The sequence below is a fragment of the Rissa tridactyla genome, chromosome 14, assembly GCF_028500815.1.
Source record: "Rissa tridactyla isolate bRisTri1 chromosome 14, bRisTri1.patW.cur.20221130, whole genome shotgun sequence".
NCBI lineage: Eukaryota > Metazoa > Chordata > Aves > Charadriiformes > Laridae > Rissa > Rissa tridactyla.
Window position 1 is genome coordinate 3,098,798 of NC_071479.1, and position 26,000 is coordinate 3,124,797.

A 26,000-nucleotide genomic window follows, 5' to 3' on the forward strand; every position below is an offset into this window, starting at 1 on the left:
AGCTAAATTGAATGGCAGGGTTTTCTCCACTAGTACTGCGGGATTACTGAATTGGATAAATACATCAGCAAGTTTATTTAGTTGCAAGACAGGCTGCTTGTTCTTATTTTATCTTTTCTTCCCATTTCAGCACCTTTAAGGCCCTCAACGCCTGAGAAATTTTCAGTGCCTCATATCTGTGCTAGGTTTGGTCCTGGGGGCTTCTTAATAAAAGTGCTGCCAAACCTGCCTTCAGAAGGACAGCCAGCTCTGGTTGAAATACACAGTATGGAGGTAAAGTTTGAAAGAAAAGGAGTAGGTAGAATTACAGGCCCTTCTTTTGGAAGGGGAGTAGAGAACTTGGATGTATATCTTCCTAGGTTTGGGGTTTTTTTAGTATGTCAATGCATATATCTTTATCTGTAAGTACAACAGTAACCTTAAAAATTCTTTTCCTCTGAGAGGTGATGTAGTCATGACCAGATCATCCAGCTCCTTCTAATTTTGTTCAGGTAAAATCCTTAAATCCTAGAACGGCTGAAATTGTGTTGGTTTGTTTCTAATGTATTGCCATTCATAGAGACAACATTGTCCTTGTACATTCTCTGCAGGGCTAAGAACTGCTTGCCGTCTAGGTGGACTGGGGATTAAATATCATGGAGATATTTTCGTTCTTCTTGTGCTTCTACAAAGAAATGCAGTACTCTAGTAATGGAAAATACATGGAAGGACAGGCTTACATGATGAGAGTAGAATTCATTGGTAAAATGTCACTAGAAGAAAGTAGAATTGTATGCAAGTACTAGAACAGCATTGGGGAAGTTACTAAGGAGACATGAGGCAGATTTTTCTATTATGCTACAGAATGCCTTCGCATGTGAAGTAGATTTTGTCACTTCTTATCCTTGTGCAGATTGCAAGTCACTGTGTGTATTTAGTTTAAGAGCGATAGGCTTAATTACACTAGAGGCTATGTTTAAGTCTGGGGGTTTTATTATTAAAAAGCATAATTCATAGTTATAAGAGTTTCTTATGGTTTATATTTGTGTTTTAGACTATGTTACAACATTCTCCAGAGCAAGAAGAGATGAGAGCATTTCCTGGTCCTCTTGCTAAGTATGTTCTTACAGATTTCAAAAATAACTTTCATGCATTCAGTTTCATTTCTTCATCAAACTCTTACTTGTCTGCAAATTATGGGATTTAAACTGACTCAAAATATTTATGGCTTTTCACCTGCTTTAAATAATACGTGAGCTTTAGATGTATTCCTCATACTAATGACAATAATAATCTGCATGTTTACATTTATCTCACTAAAAACGTCTTAATTTTTTTTATTTCAGGGATGACACCCATAAAGTGGATGTTATTAATTTTGCACAAAATAAAGCTACACAGTGCTTTAAGAATGAAAATTTAATCGACAAAGAATCTGCAAGTCTGCTTTGGGACTTCATTGTACTGTTGTGCAGGCAGAATGGGGTACGTCTCACTGCTTGAGTTTTTGTCTATCCTAAAATATTTTAGACACAAAATGGTATTTATGTAAAAGACAGTAATGTGCTTGTAGTGGCTTATCTTGGAATAGTCCACAGATTCACAGAACAGGTAAACTGGTTACCTGTCCTCAGATGCTCAGAGGTGCTGATATTCATAGGTTGTATTGAAGCGACAAATAAAATGAAGGCAATGTTGAAATAACAGATTTTTATTTTTTCTCTCCACCTCTGTAGACTGTTGTGGGAACAGACCTGGCTGAACTTTTGCTCCGAGATCATAAAACGGTGTGGCTTCCTGGGAAGTCCCCTAATGAGGCAAATCTGATTGATTTCACTAATGAGGCTTTGGAACAAGTGGAAGAGGAATCTGGCGAAGCCCAGCTCTCATTTCTCACTGACAGTCTTGTAACTGCAATTGACAGTCTTGAGAAAGAGACAGAGAGATTCAGAGAGTTGCTGCTTTATGGCCGCAAGAAGGTGAATGCTTATACTGTTGTTCTAAATACTACAGGTGTTCTTATTTTGTTTACTTATTTTTCACAAATCTTAAGGCTCTACACAGCAGTTAAAATCATTTTTGCAACTTGCAGTGCCTGTAATACTTCATGGCACTCTACTGCACTGTACGGAAAAATGTTGTGCCCTACAGGTGATAATATAAAACAAAATTGTAGTCATGTGTTTAGTATTTGATCTAAACAATCATTTTTTCATTCAGTCGCGAAGTACCACTGTAAAACAGTCACTGTTTATCTGAGTAGTATGTTAAGCTATCCCCAGGAAACTAATTTCTGTATTAATTAGGATGCTTTGGAGTCTGCCATGAAGCATGGTTTATGGGGTCATGCTCTGCTACTTGCCAGCAAAATGGACAACAGAACACATGCAAGAGTTATGACCAGGTACTGATTTGCTTGTTGCTTAGTACATACAATGTGACTGTCTGTTCTGCTAATGAGGTAGGGACTTGGTGCTCAGAAATCTTAACGTCAAAATCAGGAGTTATCCTTAGCAGCTCATGCAAGAATTATGCTTTAATTTCACCTGTATGTTCAGTTGTCATCTGTTACTCTTTTTTTCTGGGGTTTTCCGGCTGCAAACTTAAACCTGAGAGGCTTTTCTATGCCACTTGTTCCATTTGAGGGCATTTGAACAGTGTCATCCTTGGGTTTGTTTGAAAGGCGCTGTTAGTCAGGCTTTGAAAACACTGCAGAAAACCATCTGTCGGCTTGGTTAAAGCCAAGAAACTCTGTGGTACCCTTCGTGGTACCCTTCGTGGTACCCTTCGTGGTACCCTTCGTGGTACCCTTCGTGGTACCCTTCGTGGTACCCTTCGTGGTACCCTTCATTCTCCTTGCCTGAACGAAGCAGATGTGTTCATGCGTGCTTTGTCTATAGACGGGAAAACTTTCTCTCAGCTTCCCTGAGCTACTGAAACCATGTACTGAGTCTAGTCAGCTGGCATGGGGGGAACCCTGAGGTTTTTCCCAGCTTGGACTGACCTGTGTCAGAGTAGCAGATCCAGTTAATGTTTTGCTTTTGAACATTATCCACTGGACAATTGCTTATTCAGTGTAGTATTTTCAAATAGCATTTCCTTCTCTTCAACTAAGCTAGATTAACTGCCGCTGACTGTTCAAGTATATTTTAACTGCTTACCCCATGTTTGTGTTTTGTTTTTCTGTATAATGTCTCTGTAGATTTGCCAACAGTCTCCCAATTAATGACCCTCTGCAGACTGTTTACCAGCTCATGTCTGGAAGGATGCCAGCTGCATCCACGGTAAGATTCAAGTGTGAGCTGCGCTTGAGACATAACTGCAGTGAGCAGTGTAGTTCACAATAGCAGTCTTTCCATGTGCTTTTCCTAGAATGTCAGATAAATTTTGGTCCTTTTTAGGTTGAAACACTTACCCATGCAGAGCTCCAGTCACTGATTTGACTAAGTAATTCTTCTAATTTTAGTGCTGTGGAGATGAGAAATGGGGAGACTGGAGGCCTCATCTAGCAATGGTGTTATCCAACTTGACCAATAATGTGGACTTGGAATCCAGGACCATTGCTACCATGGGAGACACTCTTGGTAACTCTTGGGGAATAAACAGGGTGATGACTGAAGGAGAAGCTTTCTGAAAGCTTTAATTACTCAGCTTATTTTTTTGAAAACAAGCAATTGCTGTGTAAAATGTAAAGAGGAATAGTTTTATGTGGCTGTGTCTCTATTGTGAACGTATTTGAATTCAAAGCCAAAACAATATGGGACACTGAATTACAACGTGCCACTGCAAGGAAATATCCAGAGTTCTATTGCATATTTCTCCACAGCTTCCAAAGGCCTGCTGGATGCTGCTCATTTTTGTTACCTTATGGCCCAAGTTGGTTTTGGAGTTTACACAAGGAAGACAACAAAGCTTGTCCTAATTGGATCAAATCACAGGTCTGGCTTTCCTTTTCTTTTTTTTAAACACAACTTTTAAGATGCAAAAATGAAAGCTTAGTGGCTTGAGAGACTGAATTGCACTGCTTCCCTTATCATCACTAGCCGCAGCTGGTTTTGAGATAACTGTTTGATGACCTGTCCTTGTTTGAGGAGTAGGAGTTATTGATACTGTGTCTAACAGACCAATGTTTTTGGCTATATTTCTGATTTACAGATCTATATTGTCAGCGTATGTAATCTCAATGTTAAATAGTATTTTTCCTCTCCTATTCCTGAATAGCTTGCCGTTCTTGAAGTTTGCCACCAATGAAGCCATTCAAAGAACAGAAGCCTATGAATATGCACAGTCACTAGGAACTCAGCCTGGCTGCTTGCCCAATTTCCAGGTGAAGAGCTGTTTCATCTTTTCTTATTTTGGCAAGGTTTATGCAAGGTTTTCATCTCTCGTGCTGTATTCAGCATAGCAAACACTTTACCCATTGTAACATGAAATATTCATGGACAACATAGGACAAGATAGGTTTTCTCCTGTTGTCAATTAAATCTCCTTTTTGCATTTTTCATCTATGCATTCTGAACTTCTGAATTTTAAATTTTGTTGTTATTTTAACTCTGTATTCCAAAAGAAAAATCCAGAATTTGTTAGCAGTAGCTGTAGACAAACAGATAACTTCCATTGGATAAGAGAATTGAATGCTTTTTCCCTAACCTTTTTTTTTCCTGACTAGTATAGATGTGATAATGGGATATCTGAAATAAGAGACTGCCTTTCATTTGATACTTTTAGGAATGTTCTGTTCATTTGGTTTATTTCACCTGTTTGCGTTCCATAGGTTTTCAAATTCATCTATGCTTGCCGACTAGCTGAAATGGGGCTTGCTGCTCAGGCTTTCCATTATTGTGAAGTGATTTCCAGAACTGTCCTTAAAGATCCACATTACTATTCACCTGTACTTATTGGCCAGCTAATCCAGGTAACGTAAGGAAGAATAAAGTGTGTGTGGCTTTGTATTGTAGGTGGTAAGCTGTGGCTAATGTTGCCTTTTGTTGGATGGTTAAAATTTACAATGATTTCTTTCTCCAGATGTCATCACAGCTACGCCTGTTTGACCCACAGATAAAAGAAAAACCAGAACAGGAATCTTTTATTGAACCTTCATGGTTAGTAAGGCTTCGACATGTGGATGGACAGATCAAGGTACAGAATGTACTTTTTAACGTGAAGTATTCTCTTTTAAGGATTAGTGTAAATCCCATTTTTAAAGTGGTTTCGTTTATACTGCTAATTACAGAAACATAAAGAGTGACCTTATGATAAATTCATGTCGTAAAGTGCGAATGTTATGATTTAAACCAAGTGGATTTACCACACTTTAGTGCCCTAAGATTCAATACAGAATAGTTACAGGAGATCAGGCTTTTCTTAGTACTGTAATGCAAGGAGAATTGCAAGACTTGTTAGGTTGCAATAACTCCTGCTGTAAGCAGAGGATCTTGCTTGCCAGAAAAAAACAGTTGTGTGTGAATTAGTGTAGCTGGATTATAACAGAGTGGAAATAATTGCCATTTATTTAAAGAGATCTGTTAGAAATTTGAACCTTGAGCTAATTAACTAAGATTCCAATTTAAAAAAAAAAAGTTTTGGTTGAACTTGGCCCACAAATGTTTGACAACTCATTTTTTGACTAAGCACAAAAAAAATTGTGGGCTGTTTTTACCGTTAAGATTTCCTTTGCTATATATTCCCTTGGTTATGAACTTAATGTCTGGTACAGTTAATAAGTTCTTGCTTTTTTGTGCAGGAGGGTGCAATAGCTTATAACACAGACAGATCCACCCCACCACCGTATGCATGTAGTACACCAAGCTCTGAATTAGACCATGCTAGTCAATGTGATGGAGCAGGAGTTGGCCGTGACGTGGGTCCAGGTGCTGAAAATGCATTGTTAGCATCCTTATTACCCAATATGGCTCAACAGATGCAAAGTGTGCAGCTGATGCCTTCAGGTTAGTGTTTCATATCCTTCTTCGTGACAGAGAGAAACATTTCAGGTTTCTGGTATAAGAAACCACTTAAGAGGGTGGTAGAAAGTGAGATTTCACTTACGCGTTGTATCATTTTATTCATAGGGTAAAAGGTTCATACACTAGAATCTCTTGTTTAGTTATAACTTGATTTTCTTGGTTGTTTTTTTTTTTTGTCCTGTGCTGCAGTACCTCAGGCTGTCCTTGATGGGTCAGCTGCTATGATTCCTCCTGGTGACCAGGAAGCTGTCCGAAGTGTCCCTTTCTATTCAGTACCTTCTCAGCCTATTGGTCCAGGACCTGGCTTTGCACCTGCAGGATTTTCAAATCCGTATGGAACTGAACCATCACCAGTGTATTTAGGGTCAGGACTACCACCAGGAGGGCCACCACAAGAAACTGAACCACGGTCAGAAGAGCCAACAAACCTGGAAACAGGTCTGGGATCTTAGTAAATAGCTTTCCTTTCTTAAAAAGGGAATGAAGTATTTTTGGGAACAATGCAAAATGTCTCAATATTTAGAAAGTAGTAAGTCAAGGGTAATGAAAATTAAAACCACCACGTAATGGTACAGAAACATCTGTGGAAAGTTACAGTGTTCATCCTGCCTGTGGTGTTTGGGGGCTCTCTTTTTTTTGTTGTTATGTTCCTCTCGCTAACATAATCGAATTATTATTTATTTTTTTTTTTTAAGGAATGCAGAGAATTGCCCCAGAGACTCCTTCACAAAACTCCTTCCCTGAACAGAGAGAGGAGGATTTCTATGGCAGAATGGCTAGCATGGTATTTTTATTTCATACATCTCCATAGCAAGTGTCAGCTGCATTGCAAATCTTTGCAAGCACAATAGTGTACTGGAATAAATAATGAAGAACTAGTAGAAAATTTTACCCGTAATTTTCTTCTCTAAGAAGAATTAATTTCTTTTAGAAAGCGTGTGGAGGGGGGGATACCAGCTGTTGTCTGAAGAGTTTAATTTATCTTTATCTTCCCTGCCTTCCTCTCCCATCTCCCAGAATGATTCTTCATAGCCAGAAGAGCTTATAGCATACATCAGCAAGTGAGGCAAGCAGGCCCTAAAGAACAGTTCTGTGACTGAGTTCTAAAAGCGGAGCATTGACTACCGCTTGGTCATGACTGGAAACGTGGAAGGTGTTTATTAAAATCCAAAACCCCTTTTTAAAATATATAGTATTTTCAGTGTTTAAATATTACTGGACTTGGAAGTTAGTTTAGTCTCCTGAAGTGACAATTGTTTGAAAGAATTAATATAAACATTTTTAATAGCAATATATGTGGCAACTGATAAAGGATGGGGAGATTTTTTAACTAGAAATTGACCATACTGATAGACAGTGTATTTTTTTTTTTAATGCTTGAGATGCTATACGAATGTTAGAAGAACAACCTAATGTTGGAGGGGGAAAAAAAATGCAGTAACCACTTCTTGGTGCAGCATTTTTACATCTTTCCTCTTATGGGCTGGTTAGCCTGCACAGCAGTGCCCTGTTTTAATGCTTTTTAATGGACCAGTTACATGATAGCGCAATTACTTGGCCAGACTTCAGCTCTTTTTCTGCACCTCCTACATGTTGGAGGAGATAGAAGTACCCAAATAACCGTCTTGAATATCTTGAATTGTGTGGGAATTTTTGATAAAAAGTGGATGTCGTGTCAGATGTTTAGCTGCTTGCTTATTAAGCATGTCCTGGCTTTGTATCTAACCAGGCACCAGGACGAAGATCCAGATCTGCATCTCAGTCTTCAGCACATATGGTATGCCACGAGCAGGCTGTTTTGTTTGCTAAATTTTCATTCTTTATTTTTATGTGCTTTTGTATCTCTTACTATTCCTAACTTCTCAAAGAAGGATTTTGTTTAGCAAGATGAAATGTAATCCATCACTCTGGCAGTGACAACTTTGTACTTTCCTGTCTGTTCGTAATACAGGGCTATGGACGAAGATCACGAACGACTTCAGAGTCCTCTGCTCATTCTGTGGGACGCGAGAGATCCAACTCTGCAGCAAAACAGCCCTCTCCTTCTCCCTCTGTTCCTGTAGGGAAAGAGACTAAAAAAGAAATAAAAAAGGAGCCAGCACCTAAAAAGGTAAATTTTATGAGAAAAGTAGCTACAGCTAGAGGAGATTTGTTAGTATACATGGTAACTCCTGGTCCAGCGTACTGATTTAAGAGGTCCTGACTAAACTCTTTCTATTTATTGGGTGTAACTCTGGGCTCAGAGTTTAAGTCCCTAACAGAAACTGAATTGTTGCATGCATGTTTCTTTTAATCTGTCTGTAAAGACAGTGTTGAGAGAATTAACTGAATAGATTAATTTATTTTTAGACTGGTGCAAACTGGTTTCGCTGGCTGATGGGAAAAGGAAAGAATGAAGCTCACCTTCCAGATGACAAGAACAAATCAGTAAGGCCCCTAAATCACAAAAACCTTTATACATTTTAAAGTGTTCAAAATGTTCATCTGTCATCCAGGAAAACATTGTTTTTACAAGTAAACAAACGTGTGTAAAAGTTTTAAGATTATGCTTATTCCAAGACTGGCTTCTCAAAAAGAAAAAAAATGCTACTTTTTTTTGTTGATGTGTTTTTGGGGTTTTTTTTTCCTTAACAGCTGTGTTTGAACTCCTAATCTTTGACTGTGATTTCCTTGTAGATTGTTTGGGATGAACAGAAGCAACGCTGGGTTAATCTGGATGAACCAGAAGAAGAGGTAAAAGTCTGAGGACTCATTATTTCCCCAAGTGGAAAACTGAAATCTGTGCTGACACACAATTTTCTTTATTCTGTTATTGGCTTTTAAGAGCTGCCTTTTACTGAATTTGGGTTAAGATGTGCAACATCTTGACACTAATTAAACAGGTTACATGTTCTTACAGTCTTGCATCTTTCTGGAACTATTTGTATCTGTAATTGCTGGCATGGATCCAGTAATTGCGATTGAATTTACAAGGGAATTTGCTGTAAACCTAGTCCAGTGTATCTCTTTATAGAGGTTGGCGTCATGTAGACAATTTTTTGTAATTGATTTGCTGCAAGCAGAATATAGGGGGGGAAAAAAAGTGGTAAGAGTCAATTCAATAGTTTTCAAAATGTAATGCATCATATAGCAAAGAAAATCACGCATCCTGTCCATCCTTGTCATTTAAGGATCTGTCTTAAAACACAAACAAATGGTAAGAACCACTGTTAGAAATGTTTCCTTTTAGAGTGAGCATAGATGGGTTGTAGAAATGCCTTGACGTTAGTTATCATACGGAATATTGGTCCATATTACAAGATATGCGTCCGTATACCCAATTTTATGTGTTCTATAATAGGTAAGGAAAGTAAGTTAGATGGATACTTGGTTTAAAACTCTCAGTCAATCATGTGATTGGATATTTTCTTTTTGTTCTCCCTGCAGAGTAAGCCTCCACCGCCACCTCCAACAGGATTTCCTAAAGTTCCTCAGGCTGCACCACCTGGAGCTGGAGGCCCACCTGGTGCCCCTGTCAACATGTTCTCCAGAAGAGCAGGTAACAGACAACATTGACGCTTGAAGTATGGAATACTTCAGATTTTCTCTTGCATAAAATGTGGAGGTAGAAGTCTTGGCTTCTCTGGGGTTGTTTGGGAACAGTTGGCAGCTCAGTGATATCATGGAGCTGTGGCTGTTGCTGGCCTTGCTTGTGCTGAACTTCTGCACTGTGATTGCTGTCACAACTGTATCGTGACTTGTGTATTATTGTTTGTATCCCTGGAGCATTATTTTCTGATTCGGAAAGATGGCTAAACCTCTTGACTGTTCAAAATAGACATGGGGATGACTAACACAAGGCTTATTTCTGTTACTTCTGTATTTTTCTGTTTTAGCTGGAAGCAGAGCCCGTTATGTTGATGTCCTGAATCCAGGTGGAACCAAGTCAAGCGGTGCTGCTCCTGCACCATCAGACCTATTTGCCCCTTTGGCACCAATGCCAATTCCTGCTAATGTATTTGTTCCAAACTCAGGTGTGTCACGAGTGGATAAAATTGTAAGGAGGTTGTATGATTATTTATGGTTATATGGTCATCTGCCACTTTTGCCAGTGTGTGTATTATGTAGCCTTTAATGAATGTTTAAGAATGTTCATTCTCATTAACTGCAGTTTGGTTTAGAAGTAGAATTAGTCTGGGAACTGCAGTAAAACAAATGGGTTAGTAAAGCTCAGCTCTGCATGCTGCAAACAAAGGTCTTACCTGCACACTTGCTTACCATCTTCCCCCCCACACCCTGCTTTCGCTGCTTGCTGTGTTGCACCAAGATTATCTGTATGAACTGTATGCACTCCTGCTCTTGCAGACTTCTAACAAGACTTGGGGCATCTAGAGACGTTGACATTGCCCTTTTTAAATTACCTTTTTCCTGGGAGAAGATTGGTATTGTAGAAAAACTGTTCTGCTGATGTCCCTGCTTCTCACTCTGTGAAATCAAATATCCTGGTATGGTGTGTTGGCTAAATCCCATTTCCTTTGCAGTTCCAGGGGAACCCCAGCCAATGGAAGGGAGCGGTGCAGCAGAGCATGCACCAGCTGCAAATCAGACCAACACAGATCCTGCTGCAGCTGTTGAACCAGAGGTGGGTTAGAAAGAATGTCTTTTTTATATATATATATTTTTTATATATATATATAAAAATTCAAACTTCTTATTAAAAAAAATCCCCATGATTCTGAATAGTAGTTTCATAGCCATGGTATGTACAAATCATGTTGTTGTTGTAGGAATTACGTTTGTGTATAACACTTTAGTTAAAGAACTGGAGAAGGGAAATGCAAGTGAAAATGGAAGTGGGAAGCCCATGAGAAGTTGCATTTCCTAATTTGGCAAGGCTGCAGGCCTATGGGTGCAGTATGTGTCAGGAAAGGGACCAAGAACATAGTAAGAGCCATACACTGCATGTTTCACCTGACTTGAGTTATTGCAACATCTTGCTTCAGTGGGATCAATATAGCAGAAATATGAAATAGCATCATAATAACAAAGATAAACAAAAGTGTATTGTTTCTTCTTAGTATTTAAACCCTACGATCCTTCCTCCTGGATCTGGACTTCCTAACACTGATGGCTCCCAATCAGGCGAGGTAAGGCTTGATGCAAAGTAGTTAGCTAATGACTTTTGCAAGATATTTTAACCATTAATTTGTAGTGGGCCATCTAAAACAAGAAGTAACTGATTTCAGTTGCTGATGACTAGCCAAGATGGAATCGTATGACTGCCTCCAGAATTGTACAAAAAAGACCTTAAGCCCACACAAGAAGTTCAGGCTCCGTGTCCTACATTCTGTGATGTGATCTCCTTTTTCTATATAAGTAGACTTTTCACAAGCCTTTTTCAGAGTGAAATGTCAGTAGCAGTTTGAGGATCTCTTGTTGCCTCCATGCATGCATATAATTTCACTAATATTAAGTGCAAGACACAACAAGAATAGATTGCTGTGTGCCAGGCAGAGTAACGTTACCTTTGTTCCTACTAAATGTTTTCTATACCTACATAATTTTGTGCTTTAAGAAGTCCTTTTGATTTAAACTAACTTCTGGCTTTACATTTTATTTTGTTTTAACTTGAAGTTGGTTTAACCTTTGGCAGTGAGACTTTTAAAATTAAATAAAACAACTGAAAGCTTGGGGCAGTGACATGCATGACGACTTTTTTTATTTGTGTTTTTTTTTGTATTTGTGTGTTCTTGCTGTTTTGTAGCTTTCGCGCTCTAGTTCAATGAGTTCATTATCACGTGAAGTAAGCCAGCATTTTAATCAGGTACATGTGGCTGGCCATTCTCATTTATGTTAACTTATTTACTTTTCCCTTCCTTTATTTTGCATTTGCTCAAGTACTTACTAATGCTGCTTTTAGTCATTTCCCCCTCTTCTCATTTCACATAAATAACATTAAAAGTAACTAATGATGTAGTGTTCCTTTTAACACCCGAACAGGGTCTTCAGAGTTTTTTTTGTATTTATGAGAATGCATGTAATCCAGGCATGCTTTTTGTTTATGTTCATGTTCCGAAGAGATTCACTTGATAATTTTGATCAGCTCTTTCCTGGGATACAAAGAAGTCAATTGTGTTTAAAGGAAAAAAAAAAAAAAAAAAAAAAAAAAAAAGCAAACCCAATAAAAAAAAAAACCTCCGAAAAAGACTCACACAAGCAAAATGTCATTCTTCTACTGCCAGTCTCCAATTGGTAATAATACCGTTGCCTCTTCCATCTGTAAAAGCCCCTGTAGGAATTAAAGGAATGCTTCATCTCTGCTGTAAGTTCAGTACTGGGGGGTCACCATAAAGGGGTGACACGAACTCTTTCTGATATTTCTTAGTAAAGCAAAACTTGACATAGAATGTTTATTTTGGGTCAAGTCCTAAGGTCTACTAACAAAAGCAGAAGGTACTAATTCAGTGAAGTCGCACTGGTGTCTTGTTTTGGTTTTGCATGCTTTGGATTTTTCAGAGCTATTTACAGTTTGTGCATGTGACATTGTTTTGCCAATTCCTACATTAAGCAAGTAATATTAAAGATGTGGATGCAAACTGTACCAGCACTTTTTGCAGTTGTTACAATATGCTGCGCTGTCCATATTGTTGGCATTTTTAATGTGAATATTTGTTCTGTAAGGCTAAGCAAACCCCATTGGAGAGGCAGTGAAGCTCTGCTCTTCTGTAACTTCAGTGTTATCTACTTTCTAGCCTGCAGCTGTACCGCCTTCGGGGGGGCCCTCAGCAGGAACGGTACCGTTCTACAATCCCTCTCAATTTGCACAAGTGAGTAAAGGCCTCCTCTTTACTTTCAACAAAACTATTAAACAAAACCATGATTTTATGTTTTGCTAACTTAATCTGGACTGTTGCATGTAGACTGTTAAATGTGCACATAGACCAGTCTAGCACCTGTTCAACTTAAACAGGTTTGTGTTCAAAACTTAATTGCTGACTCTTTGTATTTTGTCTCTAGTATGACACTTTTACAGAACATTTTCTTTTTTATTCCTCTTCTCCTTTTCCAGTCTCCTGCAGTCACTGGAAGTTCAAGACTGGGAAGAATTGGACAGAGGAAGTATCCGACATTGAAGTAGAGTACGATGGCTTTGTATTTGGAATTCTCACTTGTGTTCCGAGTATACAAAGAACTACTCAATCTTACAGCACATGGTATCAGTACTACCTGCAGTTGAGATGACAGAAATTTAATGATGGGTGATTTTTTTTTCATGGGTCTCCCTACTTGCACCTCATCTACGCAAATCATTACCAAACATGAAATATATGTAACTTTTCCTTTTAAAAATACCTGGCTAGAAATAGCTTTGCTGTGATAAAGAATAGACACAAGGGAGGAAACAGTTGCTGTCTGTTACAAAAACTATTTGTAAATTGCATAGGCAATTTATTCCTTAAGTTTATTTTAAACCTACTAGTGTGACCTTGGAAGGCATAGTTTCAGGGATTCCTTAATTTCTGAAGGATGCTCCCCTCCCAGCGGAGGGAAAGGAAAAGGTTGTCCACATTGTAACATACTGCTCTGTGGCCTTAAGAGGACCATGCGCAATTGTGATGCTCATCAAAGAGGACTTGGTTTGTCAGTGTATGAAGCCAGAGATGTTTGTTCCTCTGGGAAATGCCTTGTGCTGGTGTGGTTTTGGAAGGAGGGAGGGGGCCACAGCTCATCCAAATAAGTTGACCTATATTGAATGAAAACTGTGACTGTAATCTAATACTAATTTGATTTGGATCTTACATAGTATGTATGTAGTTTGTGGTTTAGACTACTTGTAAAGCAAATTGTATAGTCTGAAAGAAGCTCTCTGTATAATAGCCCATGCTGTACTATTTGACGAGTGAGTGTTCTTTTAAGTGCAATACGGTTACTCGCTTTCTCTCGAACTGCTGGCACTGTACATTACGGTGGTAACAGCTGGACAGTTGTTGAAGTTTTTTCCTGTTGAGTGCCAGAATCAGCATAGTACTCTATTCTTGAATTTCCATTACTAAAACAAACCAAGGTCTTAAATAGCTAACAGCTGAATTTCAAACATACTAAATGTAGACGGATTAGACCTCTACCGATGGACTTTAAAATCTTTAGGCTTAATATAAGAAATCTTGAAAACCATGATATGCAACATTCATATTCACTGAAGAATCTGAATTATCTGCAAAGAGAGAAATAAACTTTAAATATTTATTAAATCATTAGGCCATATTTTATTTAGAACTTGCCACCAAACTATTTTATTTTACTTGAATTTCTGCCCATGAGTAGAAATAACGTGAACGTGAAATTGACAGTTTTGGTCCCTGATTGTTTCTTCTTTTCCTGCATAACGCTACCTTTCCGAGATCTCGATAGCCTTACGTATGTCCTAAAAGGTTTGTATGTAACAGAGGTAAAATGCTGTTTGGGGGATTAGAAACCTTTGCATAATGGTCCATACTCAATTCCAGACGTGGTCAGCAGCAGTCGGCATTGTTTACTTTTCTATAATTGAAACCCCGTCAGACACTTGGCTTTTCCTCCAGTTCGCCAGGCTGCTGCTGATTTTCTCCTTTCAGTAGAGACTGCCAGACAACTTAATTCAAGAAGGCTTCCTTTGAGCTGGGAGCGGCTATCTTTCCTAAGTGTAAGATTTGACACTGTAAATTCTTAAATAAAATATTTTGCGCTCTGGAGCACTTTCACATTTTACTACTTCTTGTGGTTATTGCTTTTAGCAAGCAGGGGGAAGGCACCTCTCCTCGGGGTTTGGAAGTGCTCTGCTTAAAGCAAGGGAGCTGGAGCTACCTGTGCGTAGAGCTTCACTGCCGTGGTCGAAATTGAAGGTGTAGAAGTGTAAAATGCTTCGGTTTAAACTGCTTATTTTAAAGGGCTTTAAGGACTGATTGATTTATTTAATTATCGCCCTCCCACCCCCTGGCGGGGGCCGGCGGCGCGGTCCTCCGGCCCCCAGGGGGCGCTGTCGCCGCTCGCGGGGCGGGCCCAGCCCGGCGTCGCCACCGCCGTTGCTACGGGCGGGGCTGGGGCGGCCTCCACCGCCGCCCGCTCGGCCCGTCCGCCGCCGGGCCCGGGCCGCCGCCCGCCCCGCTCTGAGGGGCCGCGGGGAGAAGGGGGGCTGGGCCGCCCCCGGGTGCAGCCGGCGGGGCCCGGCCCGCTGAAGTACCGCCGAGGCCAGCGCAGCGGAGCCGGCCTCCGCCGGGGCGGCAGCGGGCCCGGAGGTCAGTGGTCTCTCTGAGGCGGCCGGTGCCCGCGGCCGTGGGGAGGGGTCGCGTCCGTCGTGTCGTCCCTTCTCAGGGCTGGGGCCGTGGTGGCGGAGCGGGGCCGTGTGAGGGGCTGGCGGAGCTCTCCCTCCGCTCCGGGCAGCGCAGAGGGCGGGCGGTCTCGCCTCGGGCGCAGAACTAGCGCTTTACGGGATTCGGCGTTTCCAGTACGGAGCTACGGAGTGTGTCTCTGCAGCTGGGAAGTTTGGGTCGCATAACTGCAGAAAAAGGAGGTGCTTTCCCCCCCGAGTTTACCTTACCCCCCCTAAGGAGTTTACCTTGAACCCTGATTCTGTATCCCTAGAACTGCTCCTCGGATATTTTCTCAGTTCCAGTGGTGGTGGCTGGAGCTTGGCACAAAGCAAGCAAAGGTGTCAGTGAGCTCCCCGCTGTGAGATCACGGTAGAAGCTGAGATCACTGGAAATTTCCTGGCCTCTGGCACCCAGTGCTCTGGGCAGCCTGAAGGCTGGTTGTACTGGTGACTCATGGTACAGCAAGGGGGACAAGCTGTGATTTATGTGCAGTTTTAATTTCCTTTCATGCTAACAGTATACACAAGCTTTTCTTAAAGAGGTCTGTACGCAGCCGTGATGCCCACAGCAGCGAGGAAGTCAGTTCGCTGCTTTGCCTTTGAAAAAAAAAAAAAAAGAAAATAACATTGATCTTCTGACAAGGTCATGTTAAGGTTTGAGTTGTTCTAGAGGGAGGTGCTGTGAGGAGCTTGCTTTCTGACTAAGGAGCAGAATTCGCAGCTCAATAACTTTTCATTCTTACATGTTTCTCTTGGCGAAATCCAGGTATCCCACCTCTTGAAATTGTGCAGACAATGCATCGGCCTACACATAACCCTGCCCTTCATTCTCAACTGAAGACTGAGCTGTCTCCGATTTCCGTGTCTTTCTGGCTTGGTTGAAGCCCTGTGAGTCTCTGGGCTAAGCAAGGGAAGGAAACTATGCAGTGAGGAACTTTTCATAGGGAGCAGTGTCCGTAGCTGGTACCCAGGGGAGAATGAGTACTCCAAATGGATTTCCGCAGCACTCAGGGGCATGTGTTACTCGGAGCACGGAGGGTGGAGCAGTACAGGACCTGCACGCTAAAAAAGCTGGCAAAGCAGCCAAGAAGGAGGCTGGTGGCGATGGGGTGCTTACCTTTGAAGATCCTCCAAGTGTAGGCACCTCTTTAAATGAAACCCTAAAGCTTCTACCAGATGAACTCAAAGCTCATATGAAAATTAAATCGATCACTCCAAGACCTCCTCGGAAACCCCGGCTGGAGCGTGCTGCATCTTTGGATGAGAAAAGCTGGAGGAGGTGGAGGCGGTTTAGAACGAGTCAGGAAAGTCTGACTGATCCCAACGAGACAAGTTCCTCAAATGGTTCTCTGCAGGAAGCGTCTCTCAGCCCTCCTGTCAGGGGTAGGGCAAGCCCCTGCCAGCAGAACTCCTTGCACAGTTCACCAGACGCCTCAGAAGCTGGTCCCATGGGGAAGAGCAGAGGAGGCACCTCCGACCTGGGGAAACGAGCCTCCGAGATCTCCAGTGCCTTTGGCGGGCTTCTGCGGGGGAAAGCATTTGCAGGCGGCAAACCCCGGCTGTCCCAAATAATGCCGGCTCGACCTCTGCCGCCCATGGAGTTCAATGTAGCCTCTCACACACTGAGGACAGCTAATAGGATTGACTCAGATTGTATGGATTATCGACATTATTCTCAGCACAAGTTTGGGAGGGTAAGCAGCAGCCTGAGCGATAGCAGGCTACATGGCAACGGGATGGTCTGTGATAATTGCTCCACAGACTCCATGAAATCTACGTTCAGCCTGCTCACTCCCATTCGCTCCAAGGATGTTCGAAGCAGGTACGTCCCCCAGCTTCTCCTGGCAAGGTTTGGGGGATGTTAGCAGGGAGCCAGCTGCCCTGCAGAATCCTGCCGGGCAGAGGCAGGGAGCTTCAGACCAATCGGGAGAGCACAGAAGTTGTTCTGTGTTGTTTATCCCGCTGTGGAGACTGGAAACAGTTAGAAGATGAAGAGATTAGTACAAATACCGTATATTTGCTCCTTTCAGCTGGGTATAGTTTGATGTAACTGTAAGTTTGATTTGCTGTCAGCTTGCTTGTAATATTTAAGTAATCTGTTTTGAAAATTAAGAAACGGTAGCTGTGCATGCTAACAGTTGGGAAAAACTAATATTTTTTTAAAATCTAAAAGTACATTCAGCTCGAACTGAAGTGTATAATGGCAGGAGAAAACCCGAATATTTTAGCTTGAAACTATCATGCAGTACAATTCTGTAAAGTGCTGAGAGTCCTCTGCAGATGTTGAGCTTCTGGCAGGATCAAATCATGTGCTGTGAACTGCGTCAGTGTCCCACGGGAGCTCCTCTGCCCCAGCTTTTCCAGGAATCTCTTGAGTCTGATTCCAGACAGATCTCAGCACTTTCTCCTAGCATGGCCCTGGCCACTTGCTCTGGTTGCTCATTTGTCTCCATTCTTAGCTAAATATAGGTTATTGATCGGAGGGAACTGGGGTGGGTGTATTACTCTGCTTGCTGGTGTATCGAATCCTCTTCTTGTGTTGGCTGCAGAACCACTATTCGTGAAGACCTGGCAGCACACAGCACAAACGCTGCAGCGGGTATTATTGGTAATGCTGCAGGTCAGGAAACGTGTTAAATGGTAAAGGATATCAAATACTTGGCTAAAGGCGGTATGTTACAGACACACAACAGTCTGCAAGACCTTGAGGGATAAATCTGATCATTGATCCAAAGAGTGGGAGTCAGTGGTACAGGGGAAAATAATTCTGAGATAAAGTGTTACTAACTGGTAAAAAAGCCCCAAAGGTAGATCGTTCCTTGTTTGCCGTGAGGGGTTTTCTTTCACTTGCCTCTGCAAGGCTTGGAGTCAGGTGGGCGGCTGGGCAGAGCAGTGGGTTGCGCAGCGTTCCCTGGCGTCATGCTGTCATCGTTATTTGTAGAGCTTAAGCAAGATTAAAAGTGCTTATTCACCTTGTAGTCCTTTTGCCAATACCCCTTGCTTTTGTAAGCAGCGTGTTCTTTGGAGAGGCAGGTGCTGTGGGGCAGATCTGTCCTTTTCAAAGGTGATGTTCTTTTAGACCTCAGACTCAAGAAATTATTTACTTGAAAGCTAATTTGATGAGCTGAATTGAAGGAAGAATGTGAGTTTGAATCCTTGATTAGGAGCAATTTGGTGCCAGAACACTGGGAATGGTGGAGCTCTTTTCATGTTTTAAGTATGCTGACCTGCTTCAAGACACTCAAGTATCAAACCAATCTCTTCAATTTGTGTCTGCGGTAAGTTCTAGGGGGATGGAAAACTTTGGATGGCTTCAGTCTTCTCATCATGGAACCTGTGCAGCATCAGGCTCACCATCATACTCGTGTCCTGGCTTGGAAAAGGACAGTTTATGACAATAGTTTTGTTTTCTTGCATGTGATCCATGAACTCTCTATAAGGGTTGGAACTTTATAAGGAACTTCAGGCAAGCGGAACACTATATAAATACTAAATGCCATTTTCTTAAGCTGAAGATATGTTCTTGATTAACTCAAGATTCAAACGTTACAAATCATTATTCCAACATTTCCTTAGATGCTCTTTTATGCGTCTTCTCTTCACAGAAGCTATTTGGAAGGCAGCCTTCTGGCAACTGGTGCCTTACTGGGAGCAGAAGAACTTAGCAGATATTTCCCTGATCGAAATATTGGCATTTTTGTGGCCACCTGGAACATGCAGGGTCAGAAGGTATGTGCACGTAAGTCTCCACAGGTCTTTTGGCAGTGGTAAAGTTACCCTGACTTTACTGCAAAGACTGGTGCAATGGTTTTTTTCTGTTCGTGACTATGTTCCTTGTCAACCTGAGTTTATTGTCTTTATAAAATTATAAGGCCTTCTCATGCACGTTCACCTTAGCGAGAATTCTTAGTATTATCACTTAACCTATTGTTTGAAGTGTGAATTGTTGGTATATGCTGTGGAACTTGTAGCTTAGCCTGGACTTTTCTGACTTTTCTAGTAAATCTTCACGTAACTAATGCTGCTCGTTTGGGGTTTTTTTTTGTGTGTTTTTTTTTTTTTTAAATAATAGGAACTTCCTGTGAATCTGGATGATTTCTTATTACCAACAGATCCTGACTACGCCCAGGACATGTATGTCATTGGGGTTCAAGAAGGCTGTCCAGACAGGTAGCAAAAACAATGTAATGAACCATCCTCTTTTATTGTTAACTAATTACTTTGGTTTTAATTAGTCTCCAGATAGTCTCCATCATATTAATATTTTCAATAAACCCATTTAATAAGACTCTGAATTCCAGTGCATGAGAACCAGGGGAAATGAGTTTTAGAGATAAATGTCACAAAAATCTGTAGATACAGAGCTTGGTCCTGTTGTCAGGGCAGCTAATAGCCAAACTCCTGTCTGATTTCTGTGGGCATCCTACCATGGATCTGAGCTGGCCCAGGGGCTGGCCGTTAGCGTTAGCAAGAACGTGCTCATTAGTAGCACATTGCTGCAAATTTCTAGTCCGTCTGAGATTGACCAACCCTAGAAGAGCAGGTTGAAGCCTCATGTCAGACTCTGCTTTTTTAGGGTATCTTCCCAGTGGGACTCCCTTTTCCCCAGGTTTGCAAGCTGCTTGGTACAGCAGCTGTAATACTCTCACCGACACACAGAGCCCCTGCGTGGCATGTGTGGAGTTACACGTCAAACTGACCAGCCTTCCCTGCAGCATGGCTGTGGCAGTGGAGGTTTTGCTTACGCTTACTCGACCTTGGCAAAGGGATTGCTCTGTTTTCGCAGTGCTGATTTCCTTTCCTGGTTATTGTCTCTTGTACTGTCCTTCTGATCCAGCTGTTGTTCTTTCCTGCAGAAGAGAGTGGGAGATCCGCCTGCAAGAGACACTAGGCCCCCACTACGTCATGCTCTACTCAGCTGCGCATGGGGTGCTGTACATGTCGGTCTTCATTCGCAGGGACCTCATCTGGTTCTGCTCAGGTGTGTGGTCCAGTAAGAGCTGGAGAGTGGGGAAGGGAAAGGACTGCTGCCATCGGGCGTCTTGTCCTTCCTCCAAGGCCATCCCTTGCCTAACTTTCCTGCTCGCTACCTCTAGAGGCTTTTCGGTAACAGCAGCTTCTTTTTCTCTTTCCAGAGGTGGAGTATGCCACGGTGACGACTCGAATCGTATCTCAGATCAAAACCAAGGGAGCTCTGGGAATCTGCTTCACGTTTTTTGGGACCTCCTTTCTCTTCATCACCTCACACTTCACATGTGAGACATTTACGGTCTTGTTAGAAGCGTCCTGATTGAGGGAGGAGGGGGGTTGCTTTATAAAAGTAAAAAAATCTGCAGGGGGTAGAGGAGCAGGGCAGACTGAAGTTAAAGCTCAGGATTGCTGAGCTGAGAATAGTAAGGGAGGAGGATTTTTTTTGTAGCAAACTTACCAAAGAACAGTGTTTAGAAAAACAAAAATTAACTCTGCACATTTGTATCCCTTTTTCCACACTTTCTGTCATTATTTTTCAGTCTGTATGCTCCCTGGGTCAGTGTGTTACATTTTACATGTCCAATGCCCTTTGGAAGCTGCCGTTGTAACCAAAAATGGTAATTGAATTGAAACGATGCATTGGTGGGATTTCTGTCTTTCAGCTGGGGACAGCAAGGTGAATGAGAGGAAACTGGACTACAATAAAACCATTCAAGCCCTTACACTTCCCAAGAATGTTCCGGACACAAACCCATATCGATCTAGTTCTAGTAAGTGTGAAACCATGGTTGTTTGGGAGCCCACATGAACAGAGTTTGTGCATTGTCAGTCTACACTCAGGAAGAGAGAATGAGAGTGCTAATTTGAGATAGTATAAACAGAGACCACGAGTCTTTTTGTCTGAGGATGGTTACTGTTCACGTAATTTCTTTTTTTAGGTGGGGCGTAATTTTGGGGGGAATTTGAGAGAAAAAGTTGAAATGGAGGGGGAGAGAGGAAATTTGAAGAGAATTTTCATGTGATGTATTTTTTCTCAGAACAGCAATAAGGTAATTTTGGTGTAATTTTTATCAGTATTATGGATGTGTTTCATTTTCCAAGTGTTTTCTAGAACAACTAGAAATTATTTTGAAACTTAAGGGGAGGAACATATTTCAATTTGCATGTCAATTTGCAGGTCAGCGTATTGTTTGCCAAATTCCATTATTGTTTCTTAATACTGTGCTGTTAACATGAAGTGTAGGTATATAATAGCTAAGTCCTTTTTCTAGAAAGATGAATTTACTCTTAATCTGCTGTGTAGCGTTAAGTTTTTGTGTTCGTAATATTTTTAGGTTCTATAGATAGTTTGGTCTCTTTCAGCTTTTTTTATGTTTTTTTAAAATTTCGCTTCAGTTTTCTACTGGTTTTTTTATTACCACGTTCTGTGATGGTCACGGGCAGAAAGCATACTCAAGTATTATATCTCCTGGTAGTAAAAAGAAAGAATTTATGCCTGTTGCTTGAACATATCTAGCCGTGCATCATACAGCTGTAGCGTGTAGCTACATCATATACTTTGATTTTCCTCAAAAGTCAAAAGGAGATTTAGAGAAGAAAGGTTTGGGATTTTTTTTTTTTTGCTTTCCGAATTTTTCCGGATGTTTACCTTTATACTGACGCTTCTGGCTTGAATTTGCAGATGATGTCACAACTCGGTTTGATGAAGTTTTCTGGTTTGGTGACTTCAATTTCCGACTAAATAAGGATCGTGAGACCGTGGATTCCATCTTGAACCAGAACCCAGAAACAGACGTGTCCAAGCTACTGGCATATGACCAACTTACTAGTGAAATGAGTAGGGGTGAGGGACAGCTGTTTTTCTTCTGAGTCTCCAGGAACAGAAATAATTACAGCCAAATCTCTATTTCCTAGAGACCTTTCCTGCTTTCTCTTATTAAGTTCCATAAAAAAGGAAGGCAGCAGTTGTCAAATACAGGGACAATCTGTACAAGGGACTTTTTGCGATAGCATTTTGCTGTATATAGTGTAATCTCCCAAGCCATTTTCTGCTCTGTTTCATCTGACACCTCTACAAACTGGACATCATTCCGTCTGAGTGTCTGGGGCATTTAGGTTTGAATAGCCAGCATTTGCGAAGCAGCATGAGCTTTCAGTGGAAGGGGAAGTGCATACACGAAGTGTTCGTTGTTTAAATAGCCACTGGCTATTTTTTATCCTCAGTGTAAGAACTTGAGCCTGCTCCCTTTCTGGAGACCAAGCCCAGGTTTTTCTAGTCCTGTACGTACACGGCTGTTGTTTCTCGCCAGCATCAGTTAAGCAGTGTTGAGTAAATGCAAAAAGTGTGCCAGGTTCTTAGGAAGGAGGAATTTGTTATTCATGCTGTTCTCCCCTTCCCTTACAGGGTCTATTTTCAAAGGATTCCAAGAGGCTGACATTAATTTCCGTCCTTCCTACAAGTTTGACATAGGAAAGGACAGCTATGACACCACTTCCAAACAAAGGACTCCTTCCTACACGGTAAGGGTGATTTCAGAGCAGCGTGCTCGGAAGGGCTGCTCAGCCTCACATCCACCTCCAAAGGGGATTCTCGCCTGCGAGAAAAAGCTGCCTTCCACAGTTGGGCTGCATGAGATACAGTCCTGCTGAGGTTTGTTGCTTAAGGGCAACAGGGCATGTGGAACTGGTTTGAATCTGTGAGCAGAGGGAGAGTTTGGCACGGGCTGCTAATTTCATTTTCCCTGCCTTACATCCTGTTCCAGTGCATTCTCCCCTGTGCTCAGAGCTGGGCACAGAACCGCTGTTGGGATCAGACACACTTTCTTCATGAATGTGTCCCTGCCCAAGACACTTAATTTCACTGAGCGGAGTGTGATAAATGAATAGATTTGTCTCTTGTGAACCAGTGCGTTTTTGCAGGGGGTGTGTGTAAAGGGAGCTACCATCAGTCTCCCCTTTCTCTCTGCCTCCCAGGATCGAGTTGTATACCGCAGTCGGTACAGAGACGACATCCATGCTGTCAAGTACTCATCTTGTCCTGTGATCAAAACTTCAGACCATCGGCCTGTATTTGCCTTGTTTCGTGTGAAAGTGAGACCTGGCAGAGACAAGTTAGTACCTCCTCAACCATTCTGTATGATTGCACATGGCTCCGGTGATCCTGAGGATATGCTCCTGTTCAGAGTTTGTCCTCTCAGGAAAGTTCCTGAAATAGAGTTTATCCCATGTAGCGCTCCACAGCTTCTTTGTTTTTTACCCAATATACGCGCTCAGTGGTCAGAGCAATAAGAGTGCTTAAGCCTTGCACTGACAACTGAAATCCCGGCTGCCAGGTCCCTTAATCCTCCTGAGGGAGATAAACGGAGTGCATTGCTGTTGACTATAAATCTGTGTTTTATCTGAGATACAGCTCTCTTCTTTCTGTCAGCATGGACAACTTCCCTCTTCTGTTCTTCTTTCCCTCTTCGGGATCAGTGCTGTTTTCTCTCCTCGGTGGCTGCATTTCAACGTAGCTCTATGTCAGTGAAATATTTTGAGATCTTCCAAGTTTCTTAATGCCCCGCTGTGGACTGCCATACTAGTAGAACTCCATAGAAAATTTGGTTAAGTCACTGAAATTTAGTTAGTTTCTTTCCTGGGAGTAGCACACTTGGGGATTTCAAGACCCAGGTAGCAAGAAAATGGCCATTTTTCAAAGCACTTGATCAGCAGTGCAATTAGAATTGGGATTTTATTTTGTTTATGGGTATTAAATACCCATTAAACAGAAGTATTGCGGAGTCTGTGAAGCTGGGCTGCCAGGGTTTCCTTCTGGCCTCTCTAGAGCAGACCAAGGTAAGAACTGTTGTGCATGAACAATACCAGCGAATACACAGAGTTAACAGTAAGCTAGTTTAGCTTTTGAAATGAGTATTTTTTGGTTTAGGGTCATAAAGAATGTCCTCTATGTATGCACCTTATGAATACAGGCATGCTCATGCTTAAATTGAAAGTACATTTGCCTTTTACAACCAATATTTTCTTAATTTAAAGGTATTGTGAAAAACCTTACCGAATGCCTTAAGGAAGTAAAAATTAGGTTTCTGGCCTTTGTTGTATGAACTAGTTGGGAAATGTTGGGTAAACAAGAAGAATGTATTTGTGCCCTGATCTAATTGCTTGTGTTTATATTGTAGCATTCCACTTGCTGCAGGGCAGTTTGACAGAGAACTCTATTTAATCGGAATAAAGAGGCGGATTACAAGGGAACTTCAGAAACGGCAAGAGCAAAAGGACCAAAAATCCAGCAGCATATGTAGCGTTTCCTGAGCTGAGGACTCTGCAATGCTTGTGTTAGAGGTGCCCGGAAAGAGGATTTCAGGCCATGGCAAACTCTGCAGGGAATTGTCTGCCTAAGCACCTCTGGCAGTTGCTGTGGCTTGTGAAGAATGTCTTAAACCTCATCCTCCATTTGCATGAGCTAATCCATGTAGCTCAAGTGCTTTTGCGCAAGAAAATGGAGTCACTTATTTAGGACATCCATCCCAACAGATGTAATTGATTTATTTTTAACCGTACTATCTTTGGAAGCAACCGGGTACAGTCTCTTGGTTCTAAGATGAGTCCACGCAGGGAGCACAGCTTCTGGAATTGGCGTGACCAGGGGCAGGGGACCTAAGAAAAGCCTGCAGAAAGGTGAACATTTGTGTTTGTCTGTTTGATTTGATCTGGTTTACATACATACGATGTGGGGTTGTGTTTTTTTCTCCTTATCTATCTGTAGCCAAGCGTATGGTATCTGTAAAACATGTAACAGGGACCACTTAGGGGACTTGGGCAGTTTTGTGTAAGGATGGTGCTCCTGCATTGGGCTTTTTTGGTCCTCTACAGCAAGATCTGTGTGAATGTACTACTGTACATTTGAAGTGTAGAAACATTGCCTTTCAGCAATTATTCTCTAGGCCTTCTGTTACTAAGGGGGTAAATATCAGTCTCTCACACCATATATTTGGCTGTTGAGACTGCTTGAACCAATCCCTTTCTTAACTCACTTGCCCTCCCCAGGGGTGATAAAACACTACCTGCCTTCAGCAGCAGGACACTCGAGTTGAAAATAATGGCCTAAGTACAGCTGCTGTGTAATGCTTCACCAAAGTGATTATGATGTCAAGGGAGGGTACTAGGGAAGCACGCAGAGAAACTGCAGCAAGTCGGATGAGCGCAGTTCCATTACCTCTGATTACAGTTAATTCCTTTTGTTTTTATGTTTCCAATTCAGTGAACTGTGAATAACTTGCTGTTTTTGAAGTAGTGTTGTCTTAAGGCTAAACATACTACATGGACCAGTCAGTATGGCACTGGTAAAACGTTACGTACAGCTAATACTTCATGGGCACAGATCGGCTGGATCATTAATCACCTTAGTACATAAAACAGCGTGCAAACAACTTGAAGGAAGTGCTGCTAACTATGCAACCTGTCCAAGACAGAGCTTCTGTTCTGCGGTACAAACATTTATGGCACTGACCTGTCTGTAGCCATCAGGTATTTGAATTTCCTTTCTTTTTAAAGGAATAAAAATAAATTAATGCAATACCTTAAATGAGATGCAGCTCTTACTGCAGGGCTGTCAGACCTAGCGTTCTTTGTGTGATGCATGCTAACCATTCGGGTCACCTGAGCCAGTTGTTTTCAGCTGGAAAAGTGGGACAGATTCCTTTGGGATTGTTTGCATTTAACAAACAAAGCACATTTCACCTGCCAGTTCAAGAAACCCA

The 26,000-nt window shown here is 41.8% G+C and overlaps 2 protein-coding genes across 11 annotated transcripts in view; both read left to right on the top strand.

Annotated features, from left to right (window-relative positions):
* The window catches only part of SEC16A (SEC16 homolog A, endoplasmic reticulum export factor), a 30,679-nt gene extending 16,014 nt beyond the window's left edge, over positions 1-14,665 (top strand). For 3 of the 5 annotated variants that reach the window (XM_054221138.1, XM_054221141.1, XM_054221142.1), the window contains 25 exons: positions 131-273; positions 1,034-1,095; positions 1,326-1,464; positions 1,716-1,958; positions 2,286-2,383; positions 3,182-3,263; positions 3,446-3,563; positions 3,806-3,917; positions 4,201-4,306; positions 4,754-4,894; positions 5,005-5,118; positions 5,723-5,927; positions 6,135-6,383; positions 6,641-6,729; positions 7,675-7,722; positions 7,897-8,055; positions 8,295-8,372; positions 8,622-8,678; positions 9,372-9,483; positions 9,821-9,958; positions 10,466-10,566; positions 11,003-11,071; positions 11,689-11,748; positions 12,677-12,751; positions 12,994-14,665. In XM_054221138.1, coding sequence (XP_054077113.1) covers positions 131-273; positions 1,034-1,095; positions 1,326-1,464; positions 1,716-1,958; positions 2,286-2,383; positions 3,182-3,263; positions 3,446-3,563; positions 3,806-3,917; positions 4,201-4,306; positions 4,754-4,894; positions 5,005-5,118; positions 5,723-5,927; positions 6,135-6,383; positions 6,641-6,729; positions 7,675-7,722; positions 7,897-8,055; positions 8,295-8,372; positions 8,622-8,678; positions 9,372-9,483; positions 9,821-9,958; positions 10,466-10,566; positions 11,003-11,071; positions 11,689-11,748; positions 12,677-12,751; positions 12,994-13,062 — 2,867 coding nt within the window. In that variant the 3' untranslated portion in view covers positions 13,063-14,665. The remainder of the gene's footprint in view (positions 1-130; positions 274-1,033; positions 1,096-1,325; positions 1,465-1,715; positions 1,959-2,285; positions 2,384-3,181; positions 3,264-3,445; positions 3,564-3,805; positions 3,918-4,200; positions 4,307-4,753; positions 4,895-5,004; positions 5,119-5,722; positions 5,928-6,134; positions 6,384-6,640; positions 6,730-7,674; positions 7,723-7,896; positions 8,056-8,294; positions 8,373-8,621; positions 8,679-9,371; positions 9,484-9,820; positions 9,959-10,465; positions 10,567-11,002; positions 11,072-11,688; positions 11,749-12,676; positions 12,752-12,993) is intronic. The other 2 variants (XM_054221140.1, XM_054221139.1) reach the window with 2 other exon arrangements.
* A 343-nt stretch (positions 14,666-15,008) lies between these two features.
* Positions 15,009-25,825, top strand: INPP5E (inositol polyphosphate-5-phosphatase E). Of its 6 annotated transcripts, XR_008469336.1 has the most exons (12): positions 15,012-15,199; positions 16,040-17,095; positions 18,879-19,002; positions 19,346-19,443; positions 20,130-20,254; positions 20,409-20,528; positions 20,907-21,014; positions 21,926-22,087; positions 22,649-22,764; positions 23,218-23,354; positions 24,420-24,918; positions 25,502-25,825. XR_008469336.1 is itself a non-coding variant. In XM_054221145.1 (11 exons), the coding sequence occupies exons 2-11, from the start codon at positions 16,251-16,253 to the stop codon at positions 24,550-24,552; spliced, it is 1,968 nt and encodes a 655-aa protein (XP_054077120.1). In that variant the 5' UTR covers positions 15,012-15,199; positions 16,040-16,250; the 3' UTR covers positions 24,553-25,825. The 6 variants fall into 6 exon arrangements, 3 of the variants coding, with proteins under 3 accessions (XP_054077121.1, XP_054077118.1, XP_054077120.1); XR_008469334.1 differs by lacking the exon at positions 24,420-24,918 and having other exon boundaries at positions 15,010-15,199; positions 23,218-24,078; XR_008469335.1 differs by lacking the exon at positions 25,502-25,825 and having other exon boundaries at positions 15,010-15,199; positions 23,218-24,078; positions 24,420-24,487.
* Positions 25,826-26,000: the final 175 nt, after the last annotated feature.

What these genes read in the sequence shown, in the direction of transcription:
- INPP5E (XM_054221143.1), top strand. Translation starts at nt 16,251, where the DNA reads ATGAGTACTCCAAATGGATTTCCGCAGCACTCAGGGGCATGTGTTACT. An exon ending in GGAACATGCAGGGTCAGAAG is followed by an intron (nt 19,003 to 19,345) that starts GTATGTGCACGT and finishes TTTAAATAATAG; the next exon opens with GAACTTCCTGTGAATCTGGA. An exon ending in CAAGAAGGCTGTCCAGACAG is followed by an intron (nt 19,444 to 20,129) that starts GTAGCAAAAACA and finishes TCTTTCCTGCAG; the next exon opens with AAGAGAGTGGGAGATCCGCC.